Raw genomic sequence first — 17,899 nt, 5'->3', positions numbered from 1 at the left:
AAAATGCTATTATTATCCAAGTAAATTTGTAAAACTAATCACATTTAGGAGTTCGAACTCAATTTTATGATAATTTTTTTTATTATAAACATGAAAGCCAATGTAATAAATATAACTTGAAACATTTAAGGGTAAAATATCCTTCAAGTTCTTATACTCCTTGTATATTTAAAATTTAGTTCTTTACAATTATTTCAATAAATTTAGTCTCTTTTTTTTTTCAGATTTAAAAATATAAATTCAATTGTTAAAACTATTAAAATTCTTATGTTAAATTCAATTTCATTATAACACAATTATTTTTTGTTACATAACTGCTAAATATATTATTTTAATTGCAAAATGTCATATTAATAAATTTAACAAAAAATTTAAACGCATTAAAATTCAACCTTAAATTTTGAATTTAAAAAAAGTATAAATACTAATTTTTAAAATGATAGTAGAAAGATTAAATTATAAATATATATAAATATATATATATATGAAAAATATCAAGATGCATATTTAGCATATGCTTATCCAGTCAAAAAGTAGGGAAATAGACAGAGACCGAAAAAATGAAAAGAAAATTAATTCTTAACATATTTGATAGCAGAGAAAAGTGGGAGAAAAACAAAATAAGAAATATAATCATTTTTTATTTTTATGAACAAAAATAAATCATTCTAATTTGAAATAATAATAGAAAGAAAATGTTAAAAAATGTAAGTGTACAAAATGATAATTGAAGTTTAACCATGTTTCAGCTATTGCAGTTAAAAAGATTTACAAGAAGATTAGTCAATGTTGTGTGATTCATCAAGAATCACAGACCATAGGAGCCTTTGTAAATTACTGGCACCTGGGATCACATTCAAAATGTAACACACATTTGTTCAACATGTCATCAACAAGTCCCTATCAGAATGATCAACAGCAAATAGATTGAATCTGTGGACTAATTCAACCACACTTTTTCCCTCTAGAATTTCAGTAATCTTTCATTGGAAACACTTCCATTAAAACGAGTCTGCAAATAAAATCAGGATTTTGAGTCACGAACACCTTAAAATAGTAGCGGTAACTTCGTCTTACGATTGATATTGAATCTCCAAATAGAATCTGACGAGTTCATCAAGATACCACATCTCTAGCAAATAGGAGGTCACAGATCTTTTCCTCCATAGGAATGGATTCACGGAAATAAGCATCCTTCTGTAGGCTTTTCTTTTCCTTCCAGTATGTTTCTGCATTTGAGACTCTACCGAGTTTCTCAAGACCAGCTACTAGAACACAATATGTGCCTAAAGAAGGATAAATCCCTTTCTTTCGCATTGCTTTGTATATTTTAAGTCCTTTATCAGCAGTGCCAGCAGCAAAGTAGACACCAACCAAAGCAGTGTAGGTAGCAACACATTTCTGATCATCAGGCAGTGAATCAAAAATCTTTGCGGCACAAGTTGGCCTTCTAGCACAACCAAGCCTATAAATTAGTAGTGAAGCTAGATAAACTCCAAGAGAATGTCCGGTGCTAGTCATTTCCACAACTATCTCCACTATATCAGTAAACCTGTTTGATCGTATTAAACAGCCTATCAAAGCAAGATACGCTGTTCTCTCAAGTTTTATACCTGTTTTCACACTGTATTTGAAGGCCAATAAAGCACCACCCACCCTACAGTGACCACAATTTACATGTACGATGGAGGACATCAGCTCAGAGTCCAACTTTATATTCTTATCCATCAATTCAGTAAGTAAACTGTCAACAGCTTGAAGATTTAGCTTTTTCAAAAGAACCCACACTAGTCCTCTGTCTAAACTTGAAGGATCTTCAAAATCATTTCTTTTATACTCAACTACTCTTTCATTGTCAATGCATTCAACAGAGATATGAGGATGAACTTGCCTGAGGAGGGCATCTCTCTCGCCAGCAGCTTTCAAAGTTTCAAGAGCTAATAGAAATATGGGGTACCGGAGGACAAGATGATTTTCTTTCATGTACTGAAGGATTTGGATAATTGGCCATGTCTCCCCTGCTTTGCAACATTTCTCAACCAAAATATTGCATGCAGCTTTGTCAGGCTTAACTCGGGCTTCTTGCATTTTGCTGAAAATCTCAAGGGCTTCTTCGTACTTGCCTGGATCCACCACCAACATCATCCTTGTAAGCATTATACTCCAGGAAAGACAGCTAGGTATAGCCAAAGCAAATTCATTCATCTCTTATTATGCCAAACCACAAAAAAAAAAAAAAAAGAATTGTACAAGTACATTTCTTGATCAAAGAAAACTATTGACAAACTCAGATATAAGCCTTCACATTAATTGTACTATTGTGACCACTTAAAATATGATCTTAAAATAAACAAGATGAAGAGCCTATGAATGCGAGTCATCACACCGTTTGGGCATCTACCATAATGCTGAAGTTTTCAAGAGTTTTAGATAATCCGAGTTTTCAATAGATAGCATGCTCGGATATGAAGCATGAAATCAGATCCACAAAAAGATTCAAGAAAATTACAAGCATTCAAACTAGGCCTTGTTTGAACAAAAAGATCCAACCATGCTCTCTTGGGCTCTCCTCCCCTCCCTTGACATTGGTGTTTCTCATTACCTTAAAATCTCTCAAATGAACCAAAGAGAGTATCATAAACAAAACATTCATTCCTCATTAATTAAAACATACAAGGCCATGAAAGTGGTGTTACCTATGCATATGAACATCCTAACTTTATATTTGATGCACTATCAACGTGTAAATTACATATACAGTCATTAAATTACAACCAGCTACGTCATTATAGGCAACAGAGCAATTGTGCATCTCATTTAGACATATCAACAAACAGGAAGCCAGCAATACTGAAAATAGTCCTTCATCAACTTACCAGCCCCAAAGAGATACTCCATTAGCACTGTATAAGTGTGACAATTTGGAGAAATACCAGACTGAAGCATCTCCTTATAAACAGCAGTACCTTCCTTAACTCTTTGATTATCAAACAAAACTTTCATATAAGCTGTATATGAAACAACAGTGGGAAAACATCCTTTTCCTCTCATTTCCTCCCACGTTTCCACGGCCCCATCAACATCTTCACTCTTTGAAAGCCAATGCAAAATCGAAGTATAAGTAACAGCATCAATTTTTAAGCCTTTTTCTTGCATTTGCTGAAATAAATACTTCATTGATGAAACCCTCCCAGCTTCTCCAAAAATGTCAAGCATTGTTGTGTAAGTGAACTGGTCATGCTTAAAGCTTTTAACTTTACCAACCCAGTCGAAAAAAAGCCAAGCTTTTTCCATTGGTGGGTGGGTTTTGAGAACTTGGTTGACTGTAAAAGAGTCCCATCTGATGGGTAACTGTTTCAGTTGGGTTTCAGCCGATTCCCAAGTTGAGTACTTGAGGATTTTGTAAATGTTTGAGATCGTGTCTCTCATGTAAACTTTTGGCTCAACATCAAATGGTTTCATTGGATTTTTCAAGGCTTTGGTAAACTTATGTTTGGTGGGTGGTGTTCTGCGTTTGTTTTGATGAAGGGAATGTAAAAAATTGAGGGGACGATTCCAATTTCTGAAATTTGCAGCAAGTCCATGGAGATAATTTATTCTCAACATGTAGTGAGCTCACAGATGAGAATTTTTCATGGAAATGCTTCTGCTTTTTAATCCCAATGGCTGAGGAGCCGAGAAGAGTTGACAACCGGCTGGTAGACTGCTGATTTATTTAACCTGGAAAGGCTTGAGGGCTGAGGCCAATACAAAATGTCGAAAAGCTTGAGAAGATTTTCAATTTGGTACTTGAGTTGGTACCTCCCATACCAACCCGCATCACATGGCACAATAAAAACTTGTACTTATTTTTTGGGATAAAAAAATTTTAAATACCAAATTAAACTTAAATGTAAACTCATATATTTAACTAAGAAAAATACAAATATAAATATCAAATTAAAAAAATTAAATACTAAATTAAATATTGAAACAATTTTAAATACTAAATTAGAACAAAAAAAATTAAATACTAAATTAAACATTAAATCAAACTTAAGTATTGAATAATTATTTTAATCCGACAATATTATTGAAGCTTAATTAAATTTCAGACCACATATATTATTGAGCAGAAAAAATGCGTTTTTAAAAAAATATTAGTTCCTAAATTCGACATTGATAATAAAATTTTAAAAATGTCAACCAATGAATTTAAAATTTTCAATCCAGATTCATTGTCAATAAGTTCTAAGCTTCAGAGTTTACATTTCTTTTTTCTTTTCTTGATAGATTTTCTTTTCTTGATAGAGAACTTTCAAGTTTCGAGCTTCTTCCTCTTCTTATTTTTGTTGGGTTTTCTGTTTTTCTTTTTTTTTTTTGCTCAAGCTATTAACAATTTCTCATTTCCTATTGTTATATCTATACTATCTTAAATCCTCATAGCATGTAAGCCCTTGAATTAAGCATCTTCATGACAAAATTCATTGAACATACAAATTTCATTATCCTTAAGCTGCATATGCCAAAGATATTAAGGGAGGAAAAAAGAAGTAAAAACAGAAAATTTCAATCATAACATCATGTTACAACTTACAACCGCTATTAAATTTCCGTGGGGAAAACCAGAGAAATCTTGCTAGTTATAGTAATAATAGTTTGCCAGGACGAATCAAAATAGAATTGCCTAATGCTCCCTTTCATACTCTGATCTCCATCCCATTGATCAACGATGCCACGTTTTTAACAATATCCTTCCAAGATTTATTCTTGAAAGACTCAACTGCTAACATCTCAACTAAGAGCAAGAACCACACCGATCAACATGTTATTTATGTGGTGATCTGGATTCGTACATCTCTCCCAATTGCTGCACATTCTGAAATTTGGACAGCACTCAACATATTGTCCATTTTGGACACTCACAAGTCTCGGGGCTTTGTCATCCAAAAGGGAGCTTCTCTCAGATCGAAACAAACACCACCAGATTAAGAGAATCCTTGTGAAAGCAAAAGAACTCTTTTAAAGGAGAAATCATTTTTGGATGACAAAGCCTCAAGGGGATGTTAGAGTACGCGGGAATGATGACCAAACGTGCAATGATGTGGGGGAGACATCTGATGGTCATTAAAATTTGCAAGTCAGCTGACCCTGGAGGGCAAGTAGATCCGATATTTGAATTGCACAGGCAAGAAGCATTGGTGAAAATTGAGTCAAAGAACCAACTGCTAGGACTCTTGGGATAGATAAATGCACATGCATTACTACTTTAATAGCAGCAGACAAATCCCAGAAATCAAATACCTGCAGAAAATGAAATCCTTATACCCAAAAGTTGCAGATTACAATTACAACTAGCTAGAATCTGCCATACTATGTTGCTCTGTCCCTTTATTTTTCTTGAAAATGTCCTAGTCCGATACCCAACATATAAGTATGGGATATGATCTTCCAAGAACCCTTAAAATTTAACAGAAACGAACCTTAAAACATTGAACTACCTGTTTACGACACATGCACCCAAATCCAAGTAACATAGCTGCCCAGGATCAGAGCACTTTTGGCCCTCAAATTAAGCAATACAGCATCAAGTAACCAAGCAAAACTACCATACTGAACATAAATACCATATTAGCATTAAGTTTCAACTTTACTGCAGCTTGATTCTGCAGCTTCCAACCACTTGGCTTCAGTTAATTCACAAACATCTCGTTTTACATTGCTTACCTCGAGATTCCACTTTAACCGACACGGATCATGTTCTAGCTTATATATGCATACAAGCCAGAAAATACCATTACCAGGTAATAAACATTTCAAATATATATCCAATAAGTAATTTGAATATAACATTAGAGCAGTACAAGCTTTGTCCTGAAAATTTTCATTTCATTGAACTGCATCGATCGAGATGCATTTGTTAACTTGATAGTATCCTACAAATAAATGGGGAAGGATCTGCAGAGGCAGTGTTACAGCAGGCAATTTGTCACAAAATATGCCTAATCTGTCCCTTGATAAACTAAAATCTGCAGTACCATACATAAGCCGTGGACAGTAATGAAAATTTTCCAAATTCAAACACTCAATTCCATACAACTATTCTTTATAGAGATCACCATACATGTAAGAACTCATAAGACCAACAATTGAGGAAGAACTAACAATTAAATCCCAATTTAATGGGAATTCTATATAATATAAATTACAGCAACAAAGAGAAAACGAAATTCTATCATTATCATCCTTGTAGAAGAATACATCCAACATTAGAACTATTTCTCCTGCTTCTTTCACAAAGCCTTTTGTATCAAACATAACAAGAAGCATCAAATCAAGGCCTTTTCGTCTAAACAAATGTTTTAGACAATTCAACCTCATCTAAACCAACAAGAATAAGAATTATACAACAACAAAAACAAAAGAGTTAGTTTTGCCTGTAAGCTATGTAATTAGCCAAAGCAATCAAAGGGGCAGCTTTCTCAGAATCAAATCCTTGGAGCAACTCTAATGAATCACTTCTCAATTTCTCTGCAAACTCCTTTGACTTCTCTATCCCAATCAACTTTGGATAAGTGACTTTATCAGCCAACAAATCTTTTCCTGCAGTCTTCCCTAATTCCTTAGATGATTTTGTCACATCAAGTATGTCATCCACAACCTGAAACAAAAGCCCAATATACCTTGCAAATTTCCTCAACCTTTCCACATCTTCATCACATCCACCTCCAAGAATTGCCCCCAAAACTACAGCAGCTTCAAGCAAAGCAGCAGTTTTATGAACATGAATGAATTCTAAATGATCCAACCCCACATCTGTTAGTCCCTCACTATTTATATCCACAACTTGACCAGCCACCAACCCTTCAGCCCCAATAGATTTAGCTAATTCTCCAATTGCCCTTACAATCCTACCAGGCGTAACACCAACTGTAGAAACAGCTACATGTTCAAAAGCAAAAGCTAAAAGAGCATCCCCAGCTAAGACAGCGATATCCTCACCAAAAACTTTGTGATTAGTTGGTTTCCCTCTCCGAAGATCATCGTTGTCCATGCAAGGAAGATCATCGTGGATTAAAGACATAGTATGAATCATTTCAACAGCACAAGCTGCTGGCATAGCCATGGATTCTTGGCCACCAACAAGCTCACAAGCAGCTAAACAAAGCACCGGTCGGACCCTTTTGCCACCTGCCAAAAGAGAGTAACGCATTGCTTCATGGATTTTAACAGGTTCACGGAGTGAAACAGCAGAGTCCAGGGCTTGGTTAATCATAGTGGCCTTTTGAACCATGTAAGTTTTGAAATCAAAGCTTGGGTTTTGAGGCTGCTGTTGTTCTTCTTCTTCCTTGACCGCGTCTCCTTTGGTAATGACCGAGCAAATTGAAGGAATAGATGCAAAGCCGCGGGTTTTGGAGGTTGAAGATGACAGATTCATGAGGGGGTTGAATGGAAGGGATCTGGGCAAAAGAGAATATTTGGATCTAGAAGCTTGGTTGAAAATGGAGTAAGATTGAACCCAAGAACACAGATTCACCGAAGCCATATTTTTCTTTTCCTCTCTTGGGTATTTAAAAGATGGGATCTTTGTTTGATGTAGAAGCAAAAACAAGCTAATTACAATGAAAGCTAAAAAAACCAAAATCTTTGCAATGCAAATTCCACTATGAAAACACAAAAACCGATCATGAAGTCAAGCAATGGGTATGGGGAGTTGGGACATTGGAAAATAGCATAAAATGAATAAAAAAAAGAAGTAAAAAGTGGCACAGATCTGGGAAATGAAGGATATGTGGGGGGAAGTGGGGGGAAGTGGATGAGCAGTATACGTGAATGGAAACGGATGAGTATTGAGCATTATATGGTAATATGGAAATGGAGGTGGAAAGAGAAGCCGACAAATATAGGATATGGAGATTAGGTTTTAAAGCTTCGTGTAACGTTGGCTTCTTTACAATCCCAGCCGTACATAAATGGGAGTTCTTTTATCCCTTGCAACTCCGTGAATTCTTATTGTTTCTTAACAGATTCTTTTTAAAAAAAAATTATAATATTGCATATTTTTAAAGAGTAAATTAGATAAAAAGGTAATTTTTAAAATAGCAGAGTAAGTAGTTTTTTCTCCTATTTAAAGAAATAAGTTGATTTTAAATATGAAATTATATAATAAAATTATATTTTTTATATTCATCATTATGTTATACATTAATTAAAAATAAAAAAAAAGTTAAAAACAACCTAAAATGAAAAATATAAATATAAATAAAAGAGAAAATCACAAACATTTAATCATCTGAATAAATGAGTTAATGTGCCGAGTTATTAAAAAATATATATTTTATAAAACACGTATTCAAATACATAAACAGATAATATTTTTTAATTTTCTTTTTAAAATCAACTTATTTTCTTATATATTAAAAAAATGACATACTTTACTAAAAGAAATTTGCTTTTCTTTTTCTTAATTTACCCTATTTTTAAATTCTCGCTTAAATTAATTTTATTGTTGTGGTCCTTTATCTAAATTTATAAAATTTTAATGCTTTAAGGATAAATGATAAATCTACTGAAAGCTCCATATTAATAGTCTCTTTAGCATCGGAACATTTTTTTTAATGCATTGTAAATTTTAATTTAATGTTTTAGATTAAATTTTTTTTATTTTAAGACTAAAATCAGGTTCTCACAACAACACATTCGATTCCCAATAATTTAAATTTTGACTTTTCGATAGAACAAATACATAAATTAAAATTTTTATTATGTTTAATATTTTTTATATTTTAATTTCTCACTACCTTTTCTAGTGACAAATATCAAAACCAGTTTATCTTGGGATTGACACTAATTGGAACGCCTACACTACTTTAAACCACTGATTGAGCTTCTTTGAACTCGTTGGAATCTGGGTGGAAAATTAGCACCCGTTCTTCCTCGTTGGAGCAGTATCAACAAAGTTACATGGCTTGTCTCATGAACATCAAAGAGAGAATATTTGTTCAGAAATATGTATATACAGCTCCCACTCACTGAAAAATGAGAAGATATTCAAAAGTTTAATAAGGATTTTGACAGGTTCGAAATCATGAAATTGTTTTAGAGCTCCGATACTATTTATAAATTTTCGAGATGTTAAAAGTATAATTTTATCATTATATTAATATTTAATTTTATAAAAATTTAAGAAACTGAATAACAAATACACTATTTTTTTGGGGACCAGAGCGACTGCTAACATTCATTTGTCTTCGTCCATGCTCTTGACATTCTATAATGTGAACCTTCTTCATTCATTTTATTTCTCTTATATATTTTCCTTCAATTGGACTTCATCAAAACAGAAAATCATGTTGTTATTAAGAGATTTTTTTAATTTTTGGTAGGAGAGAAACCCATTACTATGAATTTGATATCTATTAACAAAATGGAGAAATGACTAAAAAATGTGTTATTTAAATTTTAGTGTGAGTGTCAAATATAAACATACGTAATATGAAATTTTTTTTTTAAAGTTTCTATGAAATGAATAGCAGCCAACAAATGACAAAGGTCAACTTAAATGAATTATGGATTGTTGAGGTCCCAAGCAAAATTAAAGTCCTCTGTTAAGAGGGCAGTCATATCTATGTTAAATGAGGATAATGGACAGTGGATTGTGTTTCAAGTGATATGAAATCACGAAAACAATGGTCCACGGGCGCAAGAATAACCAATTCGGGTTTCGAATGAGATAACATCAATTTATATTGGACGATCAAACGTGAAGCAACATCACTTCCAACAATCTGAAAAGAGTGGAAATGGCGACTTGCACGAGGAAGCTCCAAATCCTCAGCATAGGGGAGTAATATAGGAGCAAACTGGAAAATGAACACTTTTATTTAAGGAATTTAATGTTGGGAAATGTATTCATATTATAGTATGTAATTATTTTTTATATATTCTAATGATAATTAAATAAATTTTACATTTCATGTTATATCTTTTATATTTTTATCTTTCATACTTAGCATGCATAGTAAAATTGTGACAAGTAAATATTAGCTTATTGATTGTCTAAGTTCAAACTGATAATAAGTGACATTGTAAGAATGTTTATATTGCAAGAAAGACAATTTACTTTAATAAATAATCTAAATGAGTCCGTAATTCCGTAAACTAATCAAAGTTAGCATTTATTTCAAATGTTAAGAAAGATTATTTGTAATATCCTAATTTTGGGCCTAGTCGGAATAGTGGTTTCGAGACCACAAATCTGAGATAGAAAGAATTTTTTTTTATAATTATTTTGAGGTCTATGATATGATTGCATGATTGTGTGAAAATTTCATGAAGAAATTCTATGCATAAAGTGCTTAATTTGAAATTAGGGACTAAATTGAATAAATTGCAAAACTTGTGTTCTAGAAGCATTTTGCATAAAATTGAATTAGATTATTAATTAGAGGTCCTTACAGAGCAATTTGACCAATTTGTAAGTCTATGGACAAAAATTGGACATGGATGGAATTTTTGGAAAGTTTAGTAGTAAGGGCATTTTGGTCATTTGGATATTAAATGAAATTATGTAGTATAGGAAGTTGTAGATAAAACAGAATAAAAACGAGGTATCGAGACCTCGAATTCATAAACCGAGCCATAAATATTTTTAGAAATATTTATGGAGTGTAAATAAGTTAGTATTAAAGTTTCGTCAAGAAATTTTAAGGTTTCAGTAATTAATTAGGTGAAAAGGACTAAATTGAACTAAGTGCAAAATTTGTGAGATGTGATTAAATAGCTTAAGTATTTAAAAAGATGGATTTAAAGAGCAATTAGACCCAAAGGTAGGCTGGACGGTTTGGGTATAAAATAAGCAAGAAAACAATGTGAACAAGGGGCAAAATTGGAAATAGCATAAAAGTTAGTAATTAAATAATGATGTAATTGAAAAATCTAGAGATTTCTTCATCTTTCTCAGCCAGAAATGCTGTAGCAGGTCTCCTATGCTGGTTTTTCATATTTTTGCACCATGTAAGTTCAATTTTTACTTTTTCTTAGTAATTTTTATGTTTTTGTGACTTTTACAATTAGGTCCAATCATCTAATTCATTAGTTTTTGATTTGGTGGATGAAATTGGAAGTTCCCCTGGCTGAGTAAGGGCATTTTATGATGAATTATTATGAAATTGAAGTTCTAATTTCTTATTAAGGTTGTTTTGTTAAGTCATTTTGATAGAAAATGGTATTTAGGACCTAATTGTGAAAAAAATTGTGAATTAGATGTTGGTATTGAAATTCAGAATATCAAAGGTTGTGAAATAGTTTATAATGATAAAATAAAGTGTTAATTGAGAAAAATTAGTTCAATTTATGGGTGATTTGAGTAGGGACTAAATTGTAAAAAATTGTAAATTTTGGGGTAAGAGTGCAATTTTGAAATTTGAACAGCATAAATTGTGAAGTGAAATAGAAATCAAATAAATGCTAATGAGTAGAAATAATTTATATTATAGATCAAGAGAAACGAGATTCAAGGCGTGATCGAGGGAAAAATAAAGTTTACGAGGAATAGGCTCGATTGCTAATATTTTATATCGAGGTAAGTTCATATGATTTTTAATAATGCAATGTGTAATTTAATGTTTTGAAATGAAAATTTCATTAATGATATAGTATATTATTGCATATAAAATGTCATTAAACTGTGATAATTGTAAAATGATATTTGAACAAAAGTACAAATTAAATGGAACAACGGACTTGAGTACTTTCATTCAGTGGCTAAGACGAATTGACGGAAAAGACCATGGTTGGACCATGACAGCATGTGAAATATGATTTCCGTATAAGACCATAGCTGGGCTATGGCTTCGGACAAATGTGATATGTGCTTCCGTATAAGACCATATCCGGGATATGGCATCGGTGTGATATGTGCTACTGTATAAGACCATATCTGGGATATGGCATCAGTGTGATACGTGATTCGTGTAAGACCATGACTGGGCTATGGCCTCGGTATGTGATATGTGACTATGTGCAAGACCATAGTTTTACTATGGCATTGTGATAATGAGGTACTCAATTCCGTAATCGTTCCCTAATTTGATTATGAACGAAAATGTAAAATGGCCCGAAAAGATTAAGAATTGGTGAATACTATGAAAATGACACAATTTGGAATAAGTTCTTGATACTTGATGACATTGAGGTTATGGATCTATGCTTATGAAGCATAATTATGTGTTCTTACCATGATGGATGAAATGATATTTTATGGATTTAGTGAATAATAGTGGTGAATGAATAAATATGGCCTTAGCAGTTTTGGGTTACTGCAGTAGTGTAACTTTTGAAATTCACCATAAATTGTGGAAATTGAGTTACGGGCTGAGTAAAATATGAGATTAAAGCCTGATGAGTCTAGTTTCATATAGAGGAAACGGTACATGCAATTGGATTTTATGTTATGAGATATTTAAATTGTTGTGAGACAGAGTCTGAATGACTTCGAGATCCCCTGTTCTGATTTTAGAAAATCATTAGAAATTGTACAAAAATAATTATGAGTTTTAATTTATATATTTAAAATCTTTATTGAGTCTATTTTCAAGAGGGATAGACGGGAACATCATCCAAGTCCCGAATTATGAGATAAATAATTTTTAGTGAAGAGAGGTCAGAATTGTTGGACAGTGAAACAGGGGAAAGTTTAATGAGTAGACTGTACTAAATGGATAAACCAAAAATTCTAGAAATTTTATGGGAGAAAGGCACATGAATCTAGTTTCAAGGAAAATTAATGGAACTTAATTTGGAGTTTCGTAGCTCCAGAAATAAATTATTTAGTAAATGTATCTCGATAAAACAGTTTAAGCTGAGTATGTATAATTGTACAATTGTGGTGTTTTATCTTAAAAGCGTGTTGGTAATTGCTTATTAATTTCATATGGACTTACTAAGCATTTATGCTTACTCCCTCCTTTTCATTCCTTGTAGTTTTGACAAGCCAGCTCAGTAATCGGGAACAGTCGGAGGCCCACTCACACTATCCGTATACCATCTTGGCATAATGGCTTGTATATTTTGAGTATGGCATGTATAGCATTATAATCATTTTGTGTATATGGTCTTATGATATGGATATTTAGTGGTGTGGAAATGCTTGGTAATTATTAGCCATTGAAATGGCTAATCATGATCATATTTGGTGTTATGTATGCTAAATTGCTAGCTAATCCATGGAAACCATGAAATAGGCAAAATTTACCATAAAATAGATTCAGACAGCAGCAGTGATGTGAGTTTGAAAAATCATTAAAAATAGTAGAGATACAATTAGATGATGAATAAAATATGGAATTGAAGAATTATTAGTCTATTTTCATATGGATGGAACAAAACAGGTATATGAGTTATATTTTATGAGAAGTTTAAATTTTTGTGAAACAGGGCCAGAGCGATTTCTGGAATCCCCTATTCTAACTTTGGAAATTCACCATAAATTGTAAAAATATAATTAGAAGTTATGCTTTATATGTACAGATTCCTTATTGATTCTAGTTTTATTAGAAACAAACGGAATAGTCATTGAAACTCTGTACGGGGAGATATCTGATTCGTAATACACAGAGGTCAGAGCAGTCAAACCCTAAAACAGGGGAGACTTTAACTAATAAACTGTACTAATTGGCCCGACCAAAAATTGTACAAAAAAATTAGTAGATAGATATATGAGTCTAGTTTAAGGAAAAATTTACAGAATTTGATTTTGAGTTTCGGAACTCGAGATATGAATTTTTAAGCAACTATGACGCAGTTGGACAGCTTGTCCGAATTTGTTTAAGTGCTCAAATAAGTTTAGTAATGCCTCGTGCTCGACTCCGGCGACGGTCTCGGGTAAGGGGGCGTTACATTATTTGTCGCTAACTATTTAATTCAAATGTTAAAGAAAGATTATTTGTCGCTAACTATGCGTGTATAACTCTTAAGATAGTTGGTATGCTAGGTACATAACTTGTGTATGGTATCACTTTATTAACAACAATGAAATTCATAACTTAATTAAATAGTTAATGATATCTTCTCATTGACATTGCGTGGATTGATAAATATGGAACATGGTTATGGGTTGCTAGTTTTCGAACGAGTAATTTATCAAAATCATTTGTTGATAGTAATTATATTAATCATTAAAAAGACAAATTGTGACAAGGAGATAAAATAGGATTGTATTGAGTGAACGGATTTAACTCAAATGAATCAATGATATCATATGAGGATAACACACACATAATGAAGTAATTGGATAAAACATTTGGATGAATTGCTCTCGTAAAAAACATACAATAAGGAGTTTTCAATTATGGTACTTCTTGTGGACTAACTCCAAAATTAAGTAATTGTAAATTATCGGAACGGTGCTTCCAGAAATAACTGTAATTACTAGAGTCTAATTGTATATGTCTGATTAGTCCCTCTGCTAGTTCAATAAAAGCTCGATCGAGCTGGATTTGAATTAGATATAATTCTACGACTTTGAAAATAATTTAATTGAGTTGATTTATTCGATTTGGAATTAAATTAGGCGGTCGTAAGAATTGTTCAAACTCCAGAATTTGATTAAAGAATTTTCTTAAAAAAATAATTTGAAAAATCTATGTCATTTTTGGGAAAATTAATTTTATTAAAGTAAAATTAAGTTAATTAAAATTAATATGATATTTTTAGAAATTAATTTTCAAGTCAGAAAATTGGCCTAATAGGTAATTGAACTTGGAAAATGGACCTAAGATCGTAAATTGGGCTCAGGAGCCCAAAAATCGAGAACAAAACCCAAAAACTAGTCGAACCAGGCATGGTATGTGAAATTGGTCAGACGATCCAACTGGTGACTGGACCGGACCGAACCAGCAAAAATCGTACCAATTCAAGATGCCAACGGCTGCGACGGCAACATTCTAATGGCCGAAAAATAGTCGTGACGGTGAGTCTTCGACAGTTGACCAATGGAAGAATTACACTTATATTAAGACTATTAGAAAATTTGATTTCAGATTAATTATTCCAAAAAAATATTATTTTAATAGATTTAATATTAAATTTAATTTAATATTTACGTTAATAGTATTTTATTAATTTAATAATATTTATGTTAATAGTATTTCGATCGAAGAGTTCATCCTAAACAAATCGAAAATATACAATTTTAATTAATTATTTATTCCCTTAAATATTACAGTTAAACTTTTATTTAAAAAAATAAAACTCTAATTTTTCTCTAAATTTATTTTTCATTACATTTTCCAAACTCAATTTCTCACGTCAAGACAAAAATAGCAACAATGGGTGTACAATGGAATCTAAAGGATCCATTGAGGGCTAGCCTGCTAGCTGATTGAAGTAAAGAATGTAGGACCCTTTTTCATGTGGAAGCCAGGGCAGCTATTTGTGCACTTTAAATAGTTAAAAAAAAGATGTTATTTTCTTTTTCAAGATTTGTCTTTTGAAGGTGACTGTTCAGGATCTTGTATTGTCCATCTCTTGATAAATGAAGCTAGACATAAGGTTAGTACTACGCTGCTGCACACAGTTTAGATAAAACTCGGATTAGACCTTTATATGCAATTAGTTGGTACGTAGTATTCTTCATCATTCTTTAGAAAAGAACCCAAAAAATTAAAAAATCTTCAAATCAAGTACAAAAAATTGAGAATATTAAATATAATTACTTGGATTAACACAAAATAGATTTGAAATTTGATTTTTTATTCTTAAAACAAAAAGGGTTCATTCATTCCACAATATAGCGTTGAAAAAAAGCAACTCTTTCATCTACTTTCATTGCCACATCCATAAAATCCAAAGCATCCCCCTCTCTCTCATAATTCATTTCCATTTTTTCTTTTGGATTCTACAATCATCAAATTTCTCTCAGGCTTTTCATCGAGCAGGTTCGTCACAGTCTGATAAAACCAAAACACTAATTTTCACATTTCTAATAATCGATTTTCATCTGTTTGTTAAGTTTATTTACTTAAATCTGTTAAGTTGCTCTAATATTTTAAGATTTATTTGTTTCCATTTAGCTTTATCTTGAAATACGATCTGTTTCAAATTAATTCAATTCTGAATCTGTTTTGCCCTTTTAAATTTATATTGCAAAGATGAAGAAAAAGGCTTTTTTTTCTTTTTGTAAGTAAAGTCGATTAGAAGTGGTCTGCTCGAATTCTATTGTGTGATACTGATTCCATTTCTTTAATCGGTTAAAAGAGTGCTCTGTTTTGTTCCTTTTTGCATACAACAGTCGAAAAAGTATGAAATCAAATTATAGAACAAAAACAGGATTTTCAATTAGGGTTTATTTTAGATTTTGACTTGGTACTAATCAAAAAATTTTCAGTTAGGGTTTATGAAGCACAAGTATCTCGTTTTTTTGTGGTTTATTTTAGATTTTGAAATGGAATTACTTTGTTGATGTAATTAATGGGTTTGTTTTAAATTCTGCTATCGACTATTGAAATTAATGGGTTTGTTTTACAATTTTAAAATACTTGTGCAGGAGCTATGATACGGCTGTTCAAAGTAAAGGAAAAGCAGAGAGAACTTGCTAAAAACGCAAATGGCGGATCACCTATCAAAAAGCAATCTGCAGGGGAGTTGCGTTTACACAAAGGTTTGCATGCCTTGTTTAATGAATTTGATTCAGTTTATAAATATGTATTGCTAGTTGATTTACCTTTATGAAGGAGAGAGATCTTAAATGAGGTTAATGTAGTTTGCTCAAGCACTGAAATTTTACTGGGTTTAAGAAGATCCGTGTTTGATCTAGGATTGAATTAGTACTTAGTAAATGTGAGCTTCATGTTACTTGCAGACATTTCTGAGCTGAACCTTCCTAAATCATGTTCCATATCATTTCCAAATGGAAAGGATGACCTGATGAATTTCGAGGTTTCAATTCGACCTGATGAAGGATATTATTTGTAAGGAACTTTTTTCATTCCAATTTACAGGGAAAGAGATGCTATTCTATATACATTCATTTCTCTTGTTAATAACACAAACAAGTATTCAACTGACTGGCTTCCGTTTTTGTAGCGGTGGCACGTTTTTGTTCTCCTTCCAAGTTTCTCCCATCTATCCGCATGAGGCACCAAAAGTTAAATGCAAGACCAAGGTAGACTGGCTCATCTTATTCACTTCTAGGCCTCTTTTTCCTTTACCGCATTCATGTTATGGTCTTATTTGCTTTTTGGTTATAAACCAAGGTCTACCATCCAAATATTGACTTGGAAGGAAATGTTTGCTTAAACATCTTGCGTGAAGACTGGAAACCAGTGCTAAATATAAACACTGTAATCTACGGATTATACCATCTTTTCACGGTAATGCCTAGTGAATTTATGGCAACAATTCTATGATTTCTCAGCTATCTGATACTCAAATCTTTCCATATTGTGTGCAGGAGCCAAATTATGAGGATCCCCTCAATCATGATGCTGCTGCAGTGTTGAGGGATAATCCGAAGATGTTTGAATCAAATGTGAAAAGGGCTATGTATGGTGGGTATGTGGGGCAAACCTATTTCCCACGGTGCATGTAGCTTTTACGAGGTAGCTGAAAGCGCAAACTCGCTATGTTATGGACAGTTGGGTTTCTGTGGGTTGTATAATTTGTCTGGAAATTACCCTTTGTCATCCCCTTTGATTTTCTCAGTGAATCTGAGTGAAATATTTTCTACAAGACCAAGCAGCTGAAATTCTAGTTGTGTTTTACTTTAGCTTTCCTAATGCTATATTGTATGTTGGTGTGGCATTTATCATCTTAAATGTAGAATTAGGATAGACTGAATTTTATGCACCGGCTTAGAACATGATATTCTTCCTTAATGCCTCTCAATCTGAAAATCAAGATGTTGTCTTTGTTTCTTGCA

At 32.4% G+C, this 17,899-nt stretch overlaps 3 protein-coding genes across 4 annotated transcripts; 1 reads left to right on the top strand and 2 right to left on the bottom strand.

Annotated features, from left to right (window-relative positions):
• Positions 1-698: 698 nt before the first annotated feature.
• On the bottom strand, positions 699-3,811 carry LOC121209657 (pentatricopeptide repeat-containing protein At2g01390). Its single transcript, XM_041080675.1, has 2 exons — positions 2,877-3,811; positions 699-2,123 (listed from the first exon to the last, which is right to left on the bottom strand). The coding sequence occupies exons 1-2, from the start codon at positions 3,604-3,606 to the stop codon at positions 1,117-1,119; spliced, it is 1,737 nt and encodes a 578-aa protein (XP_040936609.1). The 5' UTR covers positions 3,607-3,811; the 3' UTR covers positions 699-1,116.
• A 2,329-nt stretch (positions 3,812-6,140) lies between these two features.
• On the bottom strand, positions 6,141-7,935 carry LOC121209656 (geranylgeranyl pyrophosphate synthase, chloroplastic). Its single transcript, XM_041080674.1, has one exon. The coding sequence runs from the start codon at positions 7,523-7,525 to the stop codon at positions 6,407-6,409; it is 1,119 nt and encodes a 372-aa protein (XP_040936608.1). The 5' UTR covers positions 7,526-7,935; the 3' UTR covers positions 6,141-6,406.
• A 7,486-nt stretch (positions 7,936-15,421) lies between these two features.
• On the top strand, positions 15,422-17,899 carry LOC121209655 (NEDD8-conjugating enzyme Ubc12). 2 transcript variants are annotated; one of them, XM_041080672.1, is made up of 6 exons: positions 15,422-15,531; positions 16,526-16,639; positions 16,841-16,949; positions 17,065-17,143; positions 17,235-17,351; positions 17,432-17,899. In XM_041080672.1, exons 2-6 carry the CDS (start codon positions 16,531-16,533, stop codon positions 17,567-17,569), a joined length of 552 nt encoding a protein of 183 aa, XP_040936606.1. In that variant the 5' UTR covers positions 15,422-15,531; positions 16,526-16,530; the 3' UTR covers positions 17,570-17,899. The 2 variants fall into 2 exon arrangements, with proteins under 2 accessions (XP_040936606.1, XP_040936607.1); XM_041080673.1 differs by lacking the exon at positions 15,422-15,531 and adding an exon at positions 15,541-15,917.

Source organism: Gossypium hirsutum, chromosome A11 (genome assembly GCF_007990345.1).
Source record: "Gossypium hirsutum isolate 1008001.06 chromosome A11, Gossypium_hirsutum_v2.1, whole genome shotgun sequence".
In the NCBI taxonomy this organism is placed as follows: Eukaryota; Viridiplantae; Streptophyta; class Magnoliopsida; order Malvales; family Malvaceae; genus Gossypium; species Gossypium hirsutum.
This window is presented reverse-complemented; position numbering and strand designations above follow the sequence as displayed.

Excerpts from the sequence above, each read along its gene's own strand:
- LOC121209655 (XM_041080672.1), top strand. The coding sequence starts at position 16,531 with ATGATACGGCTGTTCAAAGTAAAGGAAAAGCAGAGAGAACTTGCTAAA. Across the intron at positions 16,950-17,064 it reads CCTGATGAAGGATATTATTT|CGGTGGCACGTTTTTGTTCT; the intron begins GTAAGGAACTTT and ends CCGTTTTTGTAG. Across the intron at positions 17,144-17,234 it reads AAGTTAAATGCAAGACCAAG|GTCTACCATCCAAATATTGA; the intron begins GTAGACTGGCTC and ends TTATAAACCAAG.
- LOC121209657 (XM_041080675.1), bottom strand. The coding sequence starts at position 3,606 with ATGTTGAGAATAAATTATCTCCATGGACTTGCTGCAAATTTCAGAAAT. Across the intron at positions 2,124-2,876 it reads GGAGTATCTCTTTGGGGCTG|GCAAGTACGAAGAAGCCCTT; the intron begins GTAAGTTGATGA and ends TGGTGGATCCAG.
- LOC121209656 (XM_041080674.1), bottom strand. The coding sequence starts at position 7,525 with ATGGCTTCGGTGAATCTGTGTTCTTGGGTTCAATCTTACTCCATTTTC.